This window comes from Silurus aristotelis (assembly GCF_946808225.1).
Source record: "Silurus aristotelis genome assembly, chromosome: 11".
Taxonomy (NCBI): domain Eukaryota; kingdom Metazoa; phylum Chordata; class Actinopteri; order Siluriformes; family Siluridae; genus Silurus; species Silurus aristotelis.
In genome coordinates this window covers 17,003,457-17,024,156 of record NC_139584.1, presented here as the reverse complement: position 1 = coordinate 17,024,156, position 20,700 = coordinate 17,003,457, and the positions used below count along the sequence as shown (strand labels likewise).

General features: G+C 39.0%; 1 protein-coding gene across 3 annotated transcripts in view; it reads right to left on the bottom strand.

The window, feature by feature from the left end:
- mtmr3 (myotubularin related protein 3) overlaps positions 1–20,700 on the bottom strand; it is a 54,480-nt gene that overhangs the window by 10,359 nt on the left and 23,421 nt on the right. For all 3 annotated transcript variants that reach the window (XM_083554415.1, XM_083554416.1, XM_083554417.1), the window contains exons 6-15: positions 17,686–17,852; positions 17,269–17,365; positions 16,919–17,032; positions 16,433–16,635; positions 14,594–14,725; positions 14,267–14,378; positions 2,062–2,257; positions 1,370–1,555; positions 975–1,145; positions 575–720 (exon numbers count right to left, since the gene is read on the bottom strand). In XM_083554415.1, coding sequence (XP_083410541.1) covers positions 575–720; positions 975–1,145; positions 1,370–1,555; positions 2,062–2,257; positions 14,267–14,378; positions 14,594–14,725; positions 16,433–16,635; positions 16,919–17,032; positions 17,269–17,365; positions 17,686–17,852 — 1,524 coding nt within the window. The remainder of the gene's footprint in view (positions 1–574; positions 721–974; positions 1,146–1,369; positions 1,556–2,061; positions 2,258–14,266; positions 14,379–14,593; positions 14,726–16,432; positions 16,636–16,918; positions 17,033–17,268; positions 17,366–17,685; positions 17,853–20,700) is intronic.

Below are 20,700 nucleotides of genomic sequence, written 5' to 3'. Positions count from 1 at the left end.
AGGCTGCCCGCACAGTCACAGGGAGCACCGACCTTCATAACTCAGTGTGTCAAAAGACATTGTCCTGTGTACATCGGGAGCTGTGCAACTGGTGCAATTCTTACCAGCAATACAGAGCTCCCAGCATTCCTGCCACTTCTGGAATGTGTCCTGAAAGTCTTATTGTCCAAGCACTTTCTGTGATTCGTGCTGGATCTCCGCAATGGTGTCAAAAAGGCACCCTTAGAGCTGGATCTTTATCTTTAGGAAGAGGGTGAGGTCCGCAGGAGGCGAATCTGGTGAGTAGGGTGGGTACGGAAGTGAGATCATGTTGTTTCGGGTAAGAAATTCACGTGTTAGGAGAGCTCACTGACAAGGTGCACAAGTGGTCAGAATTGCACCAGTTGCACAGATGTACACAGGACGGCCTTTTGACACTGACATATGAAGGTTGTTATCCCTGTGACTGTGCGTGCAAGCCTTGTTCTGCCTTCTGTTGGCGTGTTACAAGCTAGTCTATAAACTTTTTGATAACACCTTGTAAAAAAAAATTATCTACTTCCTGTCTCAGGGTTGTGGTGGCCATAAGTCTCACCTGACCAAACGCTGGTCTTTAGAGTTGGTACCAGACAGAGAGTAGGAGACACAGGACTCATCATAGGGTGTTGTTGGAGATGAGCTGGGCAGGTACACTGCAGTCCACAACATCAAGTTACGCACATGGCACACAGGGTGTAAAACCTGAAGAGATCCGACAGCAAAAAAAATAAATGGCCTCAAAGGTTGTGTTGGTTAGGGTTCTTATGTAAAAAACAAAAAACAAACAAAAAAAGAAGGTAGATGGAAGAACTGAAGTGAATATACCACAAATACCACACAATCACTAACGAAATACCCCATTTCTACGATGTAAGTAATCTGACTTTGTATTCTTCTCAAATCTGAACACGGTAAAAAGCTATTAGTTTAAGCTTTAAAAAGCTGTAAAAACACACAGTCTCTGAGTTTGATGAGAAGAGCATGTTTTTGAAGGATCGGTTAGCCGGACTCAGCAGAGACCACACAGAGCAGGTCCTCTCCTGGATGTGTTGGTCTTCTCTTTCCTTCCCACTGTTACACAAGAATGTGCCAAACAAACACGAGTATGTGTGCTGCACCAGCTTCACCTAAAAAAAAAAACAGACACACACACACACACACACACACGCACACACACACACACACACACAGAGTTAAGGAGGTTACCAGCACTCTAATATAACCATGCTCCACAGAAATATGAGTGTGCAAACCAATAATTCATTAAAATAACAAAATTACTGCTCCCTGGCACCAAATTTTATATTTTTTGTTCGACCCAAGTGGCCATCAATTACAGCATGGCAGTTACCAAAAAGGCCTCATTGAACTCAAATGAGCAGGGGAACTGTCTCTGGAGCTGGTGCACACAGTCCAACCACTGCAGGAACACTGGACATCGCTCATTCAGGTCCTCTGTATTTTCTCTATGTCCGCAGCGATCAGCAAACTTATGACCAAAGTCCAGCCATTCCATCTCAACCAGGATTCGAAAACCCTAAGTATCAAAAGAGTAAAAAATGTGTCTGTAATGCAATTTCTGTCATGTCTGTAAATGAATCTGCCGTTTAATGCTACAAAAATCTCAATGCATCATGAAGATGTTAGCAAGCCTTTATGCATATTAATTAAGCTTCATGCGGAGAAAAATGTGTAACAGTTTTCTGACATTAACAATAAAAACCAGAAGCCATACTTTTGAACCACTTGTGTTTTGTCTATTTAAGCTCAAGTATGTGGCAGCCTAAAACCCTAACATGGGGAGACTACATAGAAATGGGTGTCTATGCACAAAGCTCAAACACTAGTTATAGCATTCTGTTTATCTGTTTACACCCAAAAGTGAGAATTGCATTTAAAGATACTAGGAAATATTTCACATATTTGAAAGGAATCTGGAGTCAGATAGCGGAGTTAGCAAACCATAAGCTCTTAAAACTTATAATCAACTGAACTAAATGGTTTTCAAGTCTAGATTCCGTACACATCTGACATATAGCTCACCTCTACTGTGCGGTAATAAGGGTCCAACAGAAGTTTGGAAAGTGCCACTATCTGTGGAGTGCGATCCCAACCATCTGAGCAATGCACTAGCACAGGCCTGTGGTCACGATCCACAGCAGTTACCACTAATGAAGCAGCCTTCAGCAGAAGAGACAAATGTTGCAGCCACTTTGTGCTTTCCAGAGCAGATAACCAGCTAAAGACACAAAAAACAGAGGCATAATACATACACTTGCTATGCCAAAAGTATGTGGAGAACGAACTGTGGGAATTCCATAAACATCTGCCAAAAAATGGAAGCATGGAATTTATTTTTCTACCTTTTTAATGAAACAACATTACATGGCCTGGCATAAACCTGTTTCACTACCACCCAACCTTTAGTTTTTAGCAGAAGTAAGCAGGTTCTTATAATATAACAAGTTGCCCAGTTCCTGTAATGAGAAGCATCCCCCCCCCGAAGCACAATGCCGCCATATTTCTCTAGAGGGATGGTGTGTCTTGAGGCATAGGAAGTGTTAATGATTGGGCAACACACACTGCTTCTGCTTAAAATTTGGTCTTTGTCTCATCTGACCACAGAACTCATCACAGAATCAAGTCTTCATCCTGTTAGAGCTCTAAGTTTTGTGGGACAGGCTTTTCTTGGCAGTGCCTGGGTGGTGTGGTGCAGCTTCTATTTCCTGATTATTAAGCCAGCGGTGGTCACTGGCTTATCACATATCCATTTATTTGAACATTAATTTGTACCATTACCTAATCCATGTATTTTTATTTCTTTTCCTTCCTAATCACATTTTCTTCTGATTCACAACCTGATCTTTCAACAAGTTTTTATCCATATATATAGATATGGATATATATGTATGACCAAAAATGCATATCACAGTATTTTTCAAGATAATACCGGTTTCACAGTATATGACTGCATTTTTTTCATGCATGACTGGGTATTAACCACATTTTCTACTGATTGAGAGAGGTAATACTGTACTAGATTGACTTGGAACGCCCTATTTTACCATTATGATGAGTGAATATTGCAGAAATATTTCACACTAGTATTAGAGGTTTACATTACATTACATTGTTGCTTTTGTGCAGTAGATAAATAAGTTGACTTGTTTTTAGTAATTTATATTTATTAAATAATTTATATTTACACAAATATTTGTAAGACTATTTTGCAGGAGTCCCGCGAATAATTTTATTCTTCTGCAACCCACACACACGAGTACTTTATCGCCCGCACCTGCATTCACCCATCAAATCTTGTCCCGCACCACACTCGTTTGCGTTTGAAGGCAGGCTCGGTTGTGGGTTCAGCGCTGGACAGCTTGACATCAGTGGCAGAGAGACAGGCGGTGAGCAGGCTTCTATCAATCATGGACAATCCACTGCAACTACTGCACAGCATCATCTGCAGGCAGAGGAGCAGCTTCAATGACAGGTTGCTGTCACTGCCCTGCTCCTCTGACAGACTGAGGAAGTTGTTCCTCCCCATGCCATGCGTCTCTTTAATTCAACTTGGGGGGTGCACATAATACACAGACATTTAACTTGCACAGATTTATCAACGTACCTTAAAATTTTGAGGTTTTTTGTATTTATTGCATGCCTTATTGCCTATGTTTGTGGATCGATCTATCAATCTATCTATCTATCTATAATGCAACAGTGAAAAGGGACCCCTCTCAAGCAGTGTCTCTCTGCGCCGTGTTCCGAATGTTCTTTAAGCAACATACAACATACAGGTATATAACCATTTTACTATATCTTCTTAAGGGACAATACTATACGAAAAAAAAAAATTATATATTTTAGTGGAGTCAATGAGTATCTTGTAAAGTAGCATATATTTACTTTCCTCTGAAAAATCAACATACAGACATTATTGTCTAAATAGCTGCCAACAAATTCAATGTACTCTAATTTATTTGTATAAAATATATTATTAAACATTATTTTATATTTTATATAACCAATCATTTTATTTATAATTGTTTAAGAAAAAAATTACCTGCTGATGTTGACAAATGCTAATAATAATAAACCACACACGTTATACAGTGGTGTGAAAATGTGTTTGCCCCCCTGTTAAAACTGTGGTTTATCACACCTGAGTTAAATTTCTCTAGCCACACCCAGGCCTGATTACTGCCGCACCTGTTTGCAATCAAGAAATCTCTTAAATAGGACTGCCTGACAAAGTGAAGTAGACCAAAAGATCCTCAAAAGCTAGACATTATGCCGAGATCATCAGTCTGAAAAAGGTTATAAAGCCATTTCTAAAGCTTTGAGACTCCAGCAAACCAAAGTGAGAGCCAGTATTCACAAATGGCAAAAACATGGAACAGTGGAACACCTTCCCAGGAGTGGCCGGCCGACCAAAATTACCCCAAGAGCACAGCGACGACTCATCCAAGAGGTCACAAAAGACCCCACAACAACATCCAAGGAACTGCAGGCCCCACTTGCCTCAGTTAAGGTCAGTGTTCATGACTCCACCATAAGAAAGATACTGGGCAAAAATGGTCTGCATGGCAGAGTTCAAAGACAAATACCGCTACTAAGCAAAAAGAACAAAGGTTTGTCTTAGTTTTGCCAGAACACATCTTGATGATCCCCAAGACTTTTGGAAAAAGACTCTGTGGACTGACGAGACAAAAGTTTAACCTTTTGTAAAGTGTGTCACATTACGTCTGGCGTAAAATAACATCACATTTCCAAAAAAGAACAACAGTAAAATATGGCGGTAGTGTGATTGTCTGGGGCTGTTTTGCTGCTTCAGGACCTGTAAGACTTGCTGTGATAAATGGAACCATGAATTCTGCTGTTTCCCAAAAAATCCGGCCATTTGTTCGTAACCTCAAGCTGAAGCGAACTTGGGTTCTGCAGCAGCAGTACAATGATACAAAACACACCAGCAAGTCCACCTCTGAATGGCTGAAGAAAACCAAAATGAAGACTTTGGAGTGGCCTAGTCAAAGTCCTGACCTGAATCCTACTGAGATGATGTGACATGACCTTAAAAAGGTATTTTATGCTCGAAAACCCTGATTTACAATGTGGTCCAACCAGTTATTAGGTTTGGGGGGCAAACACTTTTTCACACCACTGTAGATGTATGTGTGTGTGTATGTATATATATATATATATGTATATATATATATATATATATATATATATATATATATATATATATATATATATATACAGTACAGACCAAAAGTTTGGACACACCTTCTCATTCAAAGAGTTTTCTTTATTTTCATGACTATGAAAATTGTAGATTCACACTGAAGGCATCAAAACTATGAATTAACACATGTGGAATTATATATGGAATTATATACATAACAAAAATGTGTGAAACAACTGAAAATATGTCATATTCTAGGTTCTTCAAAGTAGCCACCTTTTGCTTTGATTACTGCTTTGCACACTCTTGGCATTCTCTTATGAGCTACCTCTTGAAGCTCATCAAGAGAATGCCAAGAGTGTGCAAAGCAGTCACCTGAAATGGTTTTCACTTCACAGGTGTGCCCTGTCAGGTTTAATAAGTGTGATTTCTTGCCTTATAAATGGGGTTGGGACCATCAGTTGTGTTGTGCAGAAGTCAGGTGGATACACAGCTGATAGTCCTACTGAATAGATATATGTTAGAATAAATGTTAGAATTTGTATTATGGCAAGAAAAAAGCAGCTAAGTACAGAAAAACGAGTGGCCATCATTACTTTAAGAAATGAAGGTCAGTCAGTCCGAAACATTGGGAAAACTTTGATAGTGTCCCCAAGTGCAGTCACAAAAACCATCAAGCGCTACAAAGAAACTGGCTCACATGCGGACCGCCCCAGGAAAGGAAGACCAATAGTCACCTCTGCTGCAGAGGATAAGTTCATCACCAGCCTCAGAAATCGCAGGTTAACAGCAGCTCAGATTAGAGACCAGGTCAATGGCACACAGAGTTCTAGCAGCAGACACATCTCTACAACAACTGTTAAGAGGAGACTGTGTGAATCAGGCCTTCATGGTAGAATATCTGCTAGAAAACCACTGCTAAAGAAAGGCAACAAGCAGAAGAGACTTGTTTGGGCTTAAGAACACAAGGAATGTACATTAGACCAGTGGAAATCTGTGCTTTGGTCTGATAAGTCTAAATTTGAGATCTTTGGTTCCAACCTCCATGTCTTTGTGCGACGCAGAAAAGGTGAACGGATGGACTCTACATGCCTGGTTCCCACCGTGAAGTATGGAGGAGGAGGTGTGATGGTGTGGGGGTACTTTGCTGGTGACACTGTTGGGGATTTATTCAAAATTGAAGGCATACTGAACCAGCATGGCTACCACAGCATCTTGCAGCGGCATGCTATTCCATCCGGTTTGCTTTTAGTTGGACCATCATTTATTTTTCAACAGGACAATGACCCCAAACACACCTCCAGGCTGTGTAAGGGCTATTTGACCAAGAAGTAGAGTGATGGGGTGCTGCGCCAGATGACCTGGCCTTCACAGTCACCGGACCTGAACCCAATCGAGATGGTTTAGGGGTGAGCTGGACCGCAGAGTGAAGGCAAAAGGGCCAACAAGTGCCAAGCATCTCTGGGAACTCCTTCAAGACTGTTGGAAGACCATTTCAGGTGACTACCTCTTGAAGCTCATCAAGAGAATGCCAAGAGTGTGCAAAGCAGTAATCAAAGCAAAAGGTGGCTACTTTGAAGAACCTAGAATATGACATTTTTCAGTTGTTTCACACTTTTTTGTTATTTATATAATTCCACATGTGTTAATTCATAGTTTTGATGCCTTTAGTGTGAATCTATAATTTTCATAGTCATGAAAATAAAGAAAACTCTTTGAATGAGAAGGTGTGTCCAAACTTTTGGTCTGTACTGTGTGTGTGTGTATATATATATATATATATACAGTACAGACCAAAAGTTTGGACACACCTTCTTATTCAAAGAGTTTTCTTTATTTTCAAGTATATATATATATACAGTGCCTTGCGAAAGTATTCAGCCCCCTTGAACTTTGTCCTTTTGCCACATTTCAGGCTTCAAACAAAGATATAAAACTGTAATTTTTTGTGAAGAATCAACAACAAGTGGGACACAATCATGAAGTGGAACGAAATGTATTGGATATTTAAAAAATTTTTAACAAATAAAAAAACTGAAAAATTAGGCGTGCAAAATTATTCAGCCCCCTTAAGTTAATACTTTGTAGCGCCACCTTTTGCTGCGATTACAGCTGTTAGTCGCTTGGGGTATGTCTTTATAAGTTTTGCCCATTCCTCCTTACAAAACAGCTCGAGCTCAGTGAGGTTGGATGGAGAGCATTTGTGAACAGCAGTTTTCAGTTCTTTCCACAGATTCTCGATTGGATTCAAGTCTGGACTTTGACTTGGCCATTCTAACACCTGGATATGTTTATTTGTGAACCATTCCATTGTAGATTTTGCTTTATGTTTCGGATCATTGTCTTGTTGGAAGACAAATCTCCGCCCCAGTCTCAGGTCTTTTGCAGACTCCATCCGGTTTTCTTCCAGAATGGTCCTGTATTTGGCTCCATCCATCTTCCCATCAATTTTAACCATCGTCCCTGTCCCTGCTGAAGAAAAGCAGGCCCAAACCATGATGCTGCCACCACCATGTTTGACAGTGGGGATGGTGTGTTCAGGGTGATGAGCTGTGTTGCTTTTACGCCAAACATAACGTTTTGCATTGTTGCCAAAAAGTTAGATTTTGGTTTCATCTGACCAGAGCACCTTCTTCCACATGTTTGGTGTGTCTCCCAGGTGGCTTGTGGCAAACTTTAAACGACACTTTTTATGGATATCTTCAAGAAATGGCTTTCTTCTTGCCACTCTTCCATAAAGGCCAGATTTGTGCAGTATACGACTGATTGTTGTCCTATGGACAGAGTCTCCCACCTCAGCTGTAGATCTCTGCAGTTCATCCAGAGTGGGCCTTTTGGCTGCATCTCTAATCAGTCTTCTCCTTGTATGAGCTGAAAGTTTAGAGGGACAGCCAGGTCTTGGTAGATTTGCAGTGGTCTGATACTCCTTCCATTTCAATATTATCGCTTGCACAGTGCTCCTTGGGATGTCTAAAGCTTGGGAAATCTTTTTGTATCCAAAACCGGCTTTAAACTTCTCCACAACAGTATCTCGGACCTGCCTGGTGTGTTCCTTGTTCTTCATGATGCTCTCTGCGCTTTAAACGGACCTCTGAGACTATCACAGTGCAGGTGCATTTATACGGAGACTTGATTACACACAGGTGGATTCTATTTATCATCGTTAGTCATTTAGGTCAACATTTAATCATTCAGAGATCCTCACTGAACTTCTGGAGAGAGTTTGCTGCACTGAAAGTAAGGGGGCTGAATAATTTTGCACGCCCAATTTTTCAGTTTTTTATTTGTTAAAAATGTTTGAAATATCCAATACATTTCGTTCCACTTCATGATTGTGTCCCACTTGTTGTTGATTCTTCACAAAAAATTACAGTTTTATATCTTTATGTTTGAAGCCTGAAATGTGGCAAAAGGTCGCAAAGGTTAAGGGGGCCGAATACTTTCGCAAGGCACTCAATCATGTTGCCAATTGTTGCAAATTGGTCCTCCAGCTGTTCCCATATATATATAAATATATAGGAACAGCTGGAGGACCAATTTGCAACTTATTAGGTCAATTGGCAACATGATTGGGTATAAAAAGTGCCTCTCAGCGTGTCAGTGTCTCTCAGAAGTCAAGATGGGCAGAGGATCACCAATTCCCCCAATGCTGTGGCGAAAAATAGTGGAGCAATATCAAAAAGGACTTTCTCAGAGAGACATTGCAAAGAGTTTGAAGTTATCATCATCATCTACAGTGCATAATATCATCCAAAGATTTAGAAAATCTGGAACAATCTCTGTGCGTAAGGGTCAAGGCCGGAAAACCATACTGGATGCCCGTGATCTTCGGGCCCTTAGACGGCACTGCATCACATACAGGAATGCTACTGTAATGGAAATCACAACATTGGCTCAGGAATACCTCCAGAAAACATTGTTGGTGAACACAATCCATCGCTAAACTCTATAGGTCAAAAAATAAGCCATATCTAAACATGATCAAGAAGCGCAGGCGTTTTCTCTGGGCCAAGGTTCATTTAAAATGGACTGTGGCAAAGTAAAAACCTGTTCTATGGTCAGACGATTCAAAATTTGAAGTTATTTTTGGAAAACTGGTACTCCATGTCATCCGTACTAAAGAGGATAAGGACAGCCCAAGTTGTTATCAGCGCTCAGTTCAGAAGCCTGCATATCTGATGGTATGGGGTTGCATGAGTGCGTGTTGCATAGGCAGCTTACACATCTGGAAAGGCAACATCAATGCTGAAAGGTATATCCGAATTCTAGAACAACATATACTCCCATCCAGACGTGGCCTCTTTCAGGGAAGACCTTGCATTTTCCAACATGACAATGCCAGACCACATACTGCATCAATTACAACATCTTTTCTTAGTTTAAACATTTAAAATGTCATCTATGTTGTATTGTGAATAAAATATTGAAATTTGAAATATCCACATCATTGCATTCCCAACTTTTTGGAATTATATATATATATATATATATATATATATATATATATATATACACACACAGTACAGACCAAAAGTTTGGACACACCTTCTCATTCAAAGAGTTTTCTTTATTTTCATGACAATGAAAATTGTAGATTCACACTGAGGGCATCAAAACTATGAATTAACTAATGGGGAATTATATATGAAATTATATACATAACAAAAATGTGTGAAACAACTGAAAAATGTCATATTCTAGGTTCTTCAAAGTAGCCACCTTTTGCTTTGATTACTGCTTTGCACACTCTTGGCATTCTCTTGATGAGCTTCAAGAGGTAGTCACCTGAAATGGTCTTCCAACAGTCTTGAAGGAGTTCCTCGAGAGATACTTGGCACTTGTTGGCCCTTTTGCCTTCACTCTGCGGTCCAGCACACCCCTAAACCATCTCGATTGGGTTCAGGTCCGGTGACTGTGGAGGCCAGGTCATCTGGCGCAGCACCCCATCACTCTCCTTCTTGGTCAAATAGCCCTTGATGCCTTCAGTGTGACTCTACAATTTTCATAGTCATGAAAATAAAGAAAACTCTTTGAATGAGAAGGTGTGTCCAAACTTTTGGTCTGTACTGTATGTGTGTGTGTATATATATATATATATATATATATATATATATATATATATATATATATATATATATATATATATATATATATACAGTGAGGAAAATAAGTATTTGAACACGCTGCTATTTTGCAAGTTCTCCCACTTAGAAATCATGAAGGGGTCTGAAATTGTCATCGTAGGTGCATGTCCACTGTGAGAGACATAATCTAAAAAAAAATCCTATTTTAATAGTTTAAAATAGTTATAAACTATTTATTTGTATGATACAGCTGCAAATAAGTATTTGAACACCTGTCTATCAGCTAGAATTCTGACCCTCAAAGACCTGTTAGTCTGCCTTTAAAATGTCCACCGCCACTACATTTATTATCCTAAATTAGATGCACCTGTTTGAGGTCGTTAGCTGCATAAAGACACCTGTCCACCCCATTCAATCAGTAAGACTCCAATTACTAACATGACCAAGACCAAAGAGCTGTCCAAATACACAAGAGACAAAATTGTACACCTTCACAAGGCTGGAAAGGGCTACGGGGAAATTGCCAAGCAGCTTGGTGAAAAAAGGTCCACTGTTGGAGCAATCATTAGAAAATGGAAGAAGCTAAACATGACTGTCAATCTCCCTCGGACTGGGGCTCCATGCAAGATCTCACCTCGTGGGGTCTCAATGATCCTAAGGAAGGTAAGAAATCAGCCCAGAACTACACGGGAGGAGCTGGTCAATGACCTGAAAAGAGCTGGGACCACCATTTCCAAGGCTACTGTTGGTAATACACTAAGACGTCATGGTTTGAAATCATGCATGGCACGGAAGGTTCCCCTGCTTAAACCAGCACATGTCCAGGCACATCTTAAGTTTGCCAATGACCATTTGGATGATCCAGAGGAGTCATGGGAGAAAGTCATGTGGTCAGATGAGACCAAAATAGAACTTTTGGGTCATAATTCCACTAAACGTGTTTGGAGGAAGAAGAATGATGAGTACCATCCCAAGAACACCATCCCTATTGTGAAGCATGGGGGTGGTAGCATCATGCTTTGGGGGTGTTTTTCTGCACATGGGACAGGGTGACTGCACTGTATTAAGGAGAGGATGACCGGGGCCATGTATTGCGAGATTTTGGGGAACAACCTCCTTCCCTCAGTTAGAGCATTGAAGATGGGTCGAGGCTGGGTCTTCCAACATGACAATGACCCGAAGCACACAGCCAGGATAACCAAGGAGTGGCTCTGGAAGAAGCATATCAAGGTTCTGGCATGGCCTAGCCAGTCTCCAGACCTAAACCGAATAGAGAATCTTTGGAGGGAGCTGAAACTCCGTGTTTCTCAGCGACAGGCCACAAACCTGACTGATCTAGAGAAGATCTGTGTGGAGGAGTGGGACAAAATCCCTCCTGCAGTGTGTGCAAACCTGGTGAAAAACTACAGGAAACGTTTGAACTCTGTAATTGCAAACAAAGGCTCCTGTACCAAATATTAACATTGACTTTCTCAGGTGTTCAAATACTTATTTGCAGCTGTATCATACAAAAAAATAGTTAAAAAATCATACATTGTGATTTCTGGATTTTTTTTTTTGATTATGTCTCTCACAGTGGACAATCACCTACGATGACAATTTCAGACCCCTCCATGATTTCTAAGTGGGAGAACTTGCAAAATAGCAGGGTGTTCAAATACTTATTTTCCTCACTGTGTGTATATATGTATATATATATATATATATATATATATATATATATATATATATATATATATATATATATATATATATATATATATATATATATATATACATACATACATACATACACACACACACACACACACACACACACACACACACACACACACACACACACACACACACACACACGATCAAAAATAGAGAACAATTTATAAACAATTGAACAATTCTGAAATAATGTCATCTTCACTGCTCAACAGTTGAAGGAGTTTTTGTCCTGTTTATACCATGCTACCAGAACACCTTTTCCACAAAATAACTAAGGCATTAAAAAAAAAAAAAACATTATTTTGCAGAAAACACACTGATCAAAATTAGAGAACACTTTCAGATACCTCCCAGTTATTGGTGTTAATTTGGTACCTGGTCTTAATTTCCTTGATTATCTGTCAACCCCTATTTAACTGCCAGCCTAACTTCCAGTTTTACTGACACCACTAAATGGTGGGCCGTTCGAAAGTGACCCTTTCAGCCATAGCAAGACAAGTTGGTCATTCCAAATCTGTGATTTCAAGAATATTGAATCTTTACAACATCACAAACTCATTCAAGTCCGCCAAGAAGGCTGGTCGTCTACAGAAGACAAATACAAGAGAGGACAGGACACTGCGGAGGATCTCAATGGGCAATCGTTTCCACACTGCAGCTGGAATTGCTCACCAGTTCAGCGCTGAACAGGGTAAGGATCTGTCTCGTCATACAGTGTCTCGACGTTTAAGAGCATTTGGACTGAAAGCCCACTCTGCAGTGACCAAACCTCTCATTAGCAGAAAGAATCAAAAGGCTAGACTAAGCATGTTGTGTGGACAGTGGAGAACTGGTCCAAAGTTCACTTCAGTGATGAAAGCAAGTTTAATTTATTTGGGTCCTATGGGAAACATTATGTTCGGCGACAAACTGGAGAAAGACTGAACCCAAAGTGTGTAAAGAAGTCAGTGAAAAGTGGAGGAGGAAGTGTCATGGTTTGGGGCATGTTTTCTGCAGCAGTAGTTGGGCCTCTTATACAGCTACATGGCAGAGTGAATGCAAATGTTTATCAGAACCTTCTTCAACAACATATGGTTCCTTCCCTGCGTTCATCACCCAATCAGCCCGCAGTGTTCATGCAGGACAACGCTCCATGTCACACAGCAAAACAGGTAAAGCAGTTCCTTGCAACTGAAAACATTGAAATATTGACATGGCCTGCCCAGAGTCCTGATCTCAACCCTAGATAACCTCTGGAAAATCCTTGGTGACAAAGTTATGGCCAAGAAACCCACTACAGTCACCGAACTGTTAAGGAGACTGGAAGAAGAGTGGACCAAAATCACACCAGAGCAGTGTGAGAGAATAGTGCTGTCCTGTGGCCGCAGATGTGCTGAAGTCATTCAGAGCAGAGGCCTGTACACTTCCTACTAATTGCTGACTGTTGTAACCTTCAGAAAATATTGTTGTAATCTTTTTCCCTGCTATAGTCATTGTTGTTCTCTAATTTTAATCAGTGTTTTTTCTGCAAAATTATTTTTTTTTTTTTAAATGCCTTAGTAATTTTGTGGAAAAGGTGTTCTGGAAGCATGGTATAGACAGGACAAAAACTCCTTCAACTGTTGAGCAGTGGAGATGACATTATTTCAGAATTGTTCAATTGTTTATAAACTGTTCTCTAATTTTGAACGCCTGTGTGTGTGTGTGTGTGTGTATATATATATATATATGTATACATATGTATACATATATATATACATACATATATATATATATATATATATATATATATATATACATACATATATATATATATATATATATATATATATATATATATATATATATATATATATATATATATATATATATATACATACATACATACATACATACATACATACATACATACATACATACATATATATACATACATACATATATATATATACATACATATATATACATACATATACATATATACATACATATACATACATATATATATACATACATATATATACATACATATACATACATATATATACATACATATATATACATACATACATATACATACATATATATACATACATATATATACATACATACATATACATACATATATATACATACATACATATACATACATATATATATATATATATCTTTATTTTAAAAGTAGCTTGCAAGCTGAAAAAGTGTGAGCACCACTGGTATAAATGTTTTAAGTTTATAGTTCAATTTCATTCATCAGAAATAACAATAGATTAAAAAAACTTACTTGGCAGGATCAGGCATCTGGGCACAGAGGAATCGCAGAGCCTGGAAACTCTTGCGAATGGCATGGATGTTAGCCATGCCCATGAAGAACACTTCACAGTTAGGGTAGTATTCTAGAGTAAGAAAAAAGATGATATAGCAGTTAACAGTTAGCTTTGCAAAGAACCAAAACACAGAACTGGAAAATCACATTGCAACTTTCACTTGCCTTCCGATAAATAATGAATATATAATTTGTTAACCCCTGCAGTGTTACATTAAATTAAATTGAAAAGCACTGAATTTTGTTAATTTTTGTATCTTTTCGTTTAGCAGGAAATATTTTTACCTGGACACTCACAGCCTCCTCCTTTGGCTCTGTTAGCCACTGCAGCAGCATAAGATCTTGCATCCAAAATCAGAAGCTTTTGAAGTTGCATTGTCAAGGATTCCACCTCTGAACTGTTCGTTATAGAGGAATCTAAAGGACAAAAATGGGAATAAAGACTATATACAGTGCGGAAAATAAGTATTTGAACACCCTGCTATTTTGCAAGTTCTCCCACTTAGAAATCATGGAGGGGTCTGAAATTGTCATCGTAGGTGCATGTCCACTGTGAGAGACAATCTAAAAAAAAAAAAAATCCAGAAATCACAATGTATGATTTTTTTTAACTATTTATTTGTATGATACAGCTGCAAATAAGTATTTGAACACCTAAGAAAGACAAAGTTAATATTTGGTACAGTAGTCTGTGTTTGCAATTACAGAGGTCAAATGTTTCCTGTAGTTTTTCACCAGGTTTGCACACACTGCAGGAGGGATTTTGGCCCACTCCTCCACACAGATCTTCTCTAGATCAGTCAGGTTTCTGGCCTGCTGCTGAGAAACACGGAGTTTGAGCTCCCTCCAAAGATTCTCTATTAGGTTTAGGTCTGGAGACTGGCTAGGCCATGCCAGAACCTTGATATGCTTCTTACAGAGCCACTCCTTGGTTATCCTGTTTGAGTGCTTCGGGTCATTGTCATGTTGGAAGACTCAGCCTCTACCCATCTTCAATGCTCCAACTGAGGGAAGGAGGTTGTTCCCCAAAATCTCGCAATACATGGCCCCGGTCATCCTCTCCTTAATACAGTGCAGTCACCCTGTCCCATGTGCAGAAAAACACCCCCAAAGCATGATGCTACCACCCCCATGCTTCACAGTAGGGATGGTGTTCTTGGGATGGTACTCATCATTCTTCTTCCTCCAAACACGTTTAGTGGAATTATGAACCAAAAGTTCTATTTTGGTCTCATCTGACCACATGACTTTCTTCCATGACTCCTCTGGATCATCCAAATGGTCATTGGCAAACTTAAGACGTGCCTGGACATGTGCTGGTTTAAGCAGGGGAACCTTCCGTGCCATGCATGATTTCAAACCATGACGTCTTAGTGTATTACCAACAGTAACCTTGGAAACGGTGGCCCCGGTTGTTTTCAGGTCATTGACCAGCTCCTCCCGTGTAGTTCTGGGCTGATTTCTCACCTTCCTTAGGATCATTGAGACCCCACGAGGTGAGATCTTGCATGGAGCCCCAGTCCGAGGGAGATTGACAGTCATGTTTAGCTTCTTCCATTTTCTAATGATTGCTCCAACAGTGGACCTTTTTTCACCAAGCTGCTTGGCAATTTCCCCGTAGCCCTTTCCAGCCTTGTGGAGGTGTACAATTTTGTCTCTAGTGTCTTTGGACAGCTCTTTGGTCTTGGCCATGTTAGTAGTTGGATTCTTACTGATTGTATGGGGTGGACAGGTGTCTTTATGCAGCTAACGACCTCAAACAGGTGCATGTAATTTAGGATAATAAATGTAGTGGAGGTGGACATTTTAAAGGCAGACTAACAGGTCTTTGAGGGTCAGAATTCAAGCTGATAGACAGGTGTTTAAATACTTATTTGCAGCTGTATCATATAAATAAATAGATTAAAAATCATACATTGTGATTTCTGGATTTTTATTTTTTTTTTAATTATGTCTCTCACAGTGGACATGCACCTACGATGATAATTTCAGACCCCTCCATGATTTCTAAGTGGGAGAACTTGCAAAATAGCAGGGTGTTCAAATACTTATTTTCCTCACTGTATGTAATTACAGGTGGAAAATTATATGATTGCTTTGAAAGAATATTGTTTTGAAACTAACCAAAGTCAACATCTGAGAGATCAGATCCCTTTTGGTAGTCACGGGAGAATGAGCGATTTATGAATGTTTTTGGTGATTTGCTGTCCACAATGCATGCTCTGGCAATAGACTGCACCAGGTGCTCATCATCTCCATTCCTCCAGCCCCACCAGCTGACCTCTGGCTGGCTGCAGCGTGCTATAACTGCGCCTGTGCTTTGGTGCCTGCAGGTGGTCCAAAAAAGAAACAAATACATTTGAGACTTCATGAAATATGTTCATGTAGATGAAGTACTTCTAAGAGACTTGATCTGTTTGTTATAACAAAATATTTATGGCACAAACTTAATTCAATTATCACAACACAACACCATATTGGTGAATAAAGTATAACAGTGTTTAGAAGGAAACCCAGATGATCACAAGACAAGTAAGATGTTCAAGGCTAAAACTATGATATTGATATATTGACATTCTTGCTCTGTCCAGCAACTACACAAAGACCAACCTGTAAACCACAGTTGGAAACCTCTTCCAGGCACGGAAGTTTGCCACGTTCTCCAGCTCCTTATCGGTGATCCAGGCTGGCACGATAAGTAGCTGTGGGTAACTGGAACACAGCCTGGTAGCACCAGACAAAAGACACCAGTATCAGATAATTGTAGATCATTTCCTAATCATAGCATGCCCTGAAGTACAAAGCTTACTCCAAATGTATATGAAAAACAATAGTCATAACACAGTAGAAAGCAATGCACATGATTTTTGTTACAACATCACTAAAAATAGAGTGGAAGTAAATGGACTGAGCAGCAGTTAAAACTAATACTTTCTAATTACAATTAATAAACAACTCACTTGTATTTATCATTGATCTCTGATACCCTCCATGCATTCTGTGTATCAAAGCCCATCCGTTCCACCTCACTGTGAATCCCTGAGATAACATGATCTCCTAGTAAAGCGAAAAGCAGTTTAACCAGTGACAAATGTGTGTAGAGGAGGAGAAGGCAAAGAGGCACTTAAAAGCACTTAAAGTACAAAATAACATAAAATATGCCCAATGAGCAAAACTTAAATTCAGGTTTTTCCTACATTCTGTCTAATACTCATTGAATTATTGAACATTTAAAATTAGATTTCATTTGTCATGTTTATAATGAAAGCATATGAAATTTGTAAAATCTTAAGAGATTCTGTAAAAATATGGCATTAATAGTGCACAAAAAATTACAGTAAGTGGAGTCAATAGAAAATGATATTTGGGGGCAGGACCTGGTCTGCAGAGCTCATTGTGCTGCTCCTTCTCACTGCTGTTGGAGTTAATGGAAATAGCATAAAACGCAAAACAGAAAAGCTCCTCCAGCTGAGAGGGTGGCCGTGTCACCAGGGAAAGCCGCTTCAGCCACTCCTGGCACTGCTCAAATGTGGGGAACTGACACCTGTAGTGAAACACAACACTCATGTCACATATCTACTGCAAACAAAATGCTATATACAGTCCTAATGGCAAAAATGTTGGGAAAAGATTTTAATAAAAACAGAATGTGGTGATCTACAAATCTCATAAAGCCATATTTTATTTACAATAAAACATAGAAAAAAATATCAAATGTTTAAACTGAGAAAACTACCATTTCTTCCATTCTATAATTTAGGGAAAATATGAAGTAGTTTTTAATATAATCTCTACAACATGTATTGGGAGAAAAATTATTTACCATTAGTGCCTGACACAGGATTCAATGTGGCATTCATAGTTTCCAAAAAGAATGTAAAATTTTGATTCTTCTGATCACAGAACAGTTTTTCCACTTTGCCTTAGTCAATTAATAAAATATCCCAGAGAAGACTGCAGCATTTCTGGAACATGTTTACATATGGCTTGCATGATAGAGATTTAACCTGCATTTGTAGATGACACAGCAAACCGTGTTTACAGACAATAATTTCTGGAGGCGTTTCCCATACAGTTTGTTGGTTTGTTTATTTAACTTTAACACATTGTTAGCATCAGGGCTATATACATGGAAGACTCAGGGTCATCCACTACATTTAAATTACTATATAAGACATTTTAGCTTTACATTAGACAAAAAAAAATGTAAACACATTCAGGCGATACATTATGAAAGATAAATTGCAAACCTGTTTCTAAATAAAATCGTTTCCTAGTAGTATCGTAAAAGTTACAGTCCAACAAGATGTGTTTAATAGTCAAGAAAACCTAACAAGAGAGACATAAGGGAAACGCATGATTAAGCCTTGAGTCAGAAACTAGTGTAGACAACTTGGTCGTGCCTTGATTTTAACCTATAAAAAACACATTTTATTACTAGGACTTATTCCATAAAATCTACTATTTTTTTATACAGTCAACCCAAAACAGTTCAGAACTTGCGGCTCAGAAAATTTGCGGGTTCTCATTTCTAACCTAACTAACAGCAAGTTGCGGATTATCTTAAAATTCGCGGGAATCCGCAGCGGGAGCGAATGTTCAAGAATGTTAGGAATACAATTTTAAACTATGTTTTCACAAAAAAATTCCATTAAAAAACACATTATTGTATTATTCATTTTAAGTGATAAATAAAGCATACTTTACCGTAATTTCCGGCCTATAAAGCGCACCCTTATATAAGCCGCACCCACTGAATTTTACAAAAAAATTTATTTTAAACATAAATAAGCCGCACCTGTGTATAAGCCTGAACCAAATGAACTTTACACAGGCTTTACCGAAAGACAGTGTTTGTTACACGGTGTAACGGGTGAAATATGTTGTGGCTCCTTTAAGAGCAGAGCGGCATTTTGGGAACAGCATGTCACTGCATTCTTTCGGTATAACTGCATGTGTGTGCGTGTGAGACTGTGGATTATGTCCTTATTATTTTCTGATACTCATTTTTAAGTTTCTTTGACTAACCCATAACGCTGTTGCCAAGAAAAAAGCACAAGTTTTGGAAACCTGTCTGTGCTTAAAGGATTTCTGTTGCAACTGGAGTTAGCGAGCTCTCCCATCACCCAGACTCAATGCGTTACAACGACTTGTATCTAAACAGTAGCCTACCAAGAAAGTCATTGTTCACTGTCTTCCTCCTTCCTTTCACAACTACAGTATTTCTCTGGGGAGTTTTTCTTTTGGCATCGTCGTGCGTTTAAAAATCAACACCGGTGGAAGTTTTTCTCCCGATGCCGTGCAGCTTAGAACACAAATGAGGTGCGTTTTTCATTTCCGTTCGGAAATGTCATTGGTCTAATGTTATGTCGCTCAGTTTTTTGGCTTGAAGTTTGTGAACCCGGGAAAAACCCAGGAAAAATCCATAAATTAGCCGCTTCGTTGTTTAAGCCGCGGGGTTCAAAAAGTGGGAAAAAAGTAGCGGCTTATAGTCCGAAAAATACGGTACCTTATCAACCTTCATTTAAAAACTGTATGTTGTGTTCAATTGTGTTATCGTTTACTAATATTTTAATTGGTTTGATGATCTGCATGATTTGCAGATTTTTGGAACTCGCGGGGGGGTCTTACAACGTAACCCCCTGCAAGTTCCGGGGGGCCACTGTAAGCCTCATTCCCTCTGCCATTTGTTTTTGATGTATAGGTTATTTAAAGGTCTGAGGACAGAAGGTGGTATTTCACAGTAAGTTTTTTCCAGTTCATGTGCTTTCCTGGCAGCCGTATCTACTGACTCAGAACCCAGCATAATATAACATTAAAGTTTTCCATCTTTAAATGGTCTAGCTTAGTTACAATTTCAACAGTTATGGGGTGGTCATACTTTACAGTGTTAAGCACTTAAAGACAGAACTGTGAGTCAGAGGCAATTAAAAAGTTCTGTACTTAACCCTTCTCAATATTTTTCAATGCAAGTAGTAATGCCTGAGCCTCAGCTGTGAAGATCCGGAATTCAGGTACATTATTGTTGCTGCTGCTGATACACTGTTAACAATATTTGATCCATCTGTAGATGCAGTTGTGTGTAGTGGAAATAAACTTCTTAGCTCCAAGTATTTCTGTTGATATTCATTTGGATAAGTATCTGTTTTCTTATACTGAGAAAGGATCAAAATAAAGGTTGACATTTTCAAATCAAAGGGAGGCACAGGGGAACAATGATACTGTTTCAGATGGTCCAGATTGATATTATGGTTCTTTAAATGTAATTTAATCCATAAACTAAAGGGTATTATATACTTTGTTCCAGCTTTATAAAAGTTAAGTTGTGGTTAAAATACAGGGGGATAAGATGGAGTATGAGTTTGAACACATTGTTTCAAATGCCTGTTTTG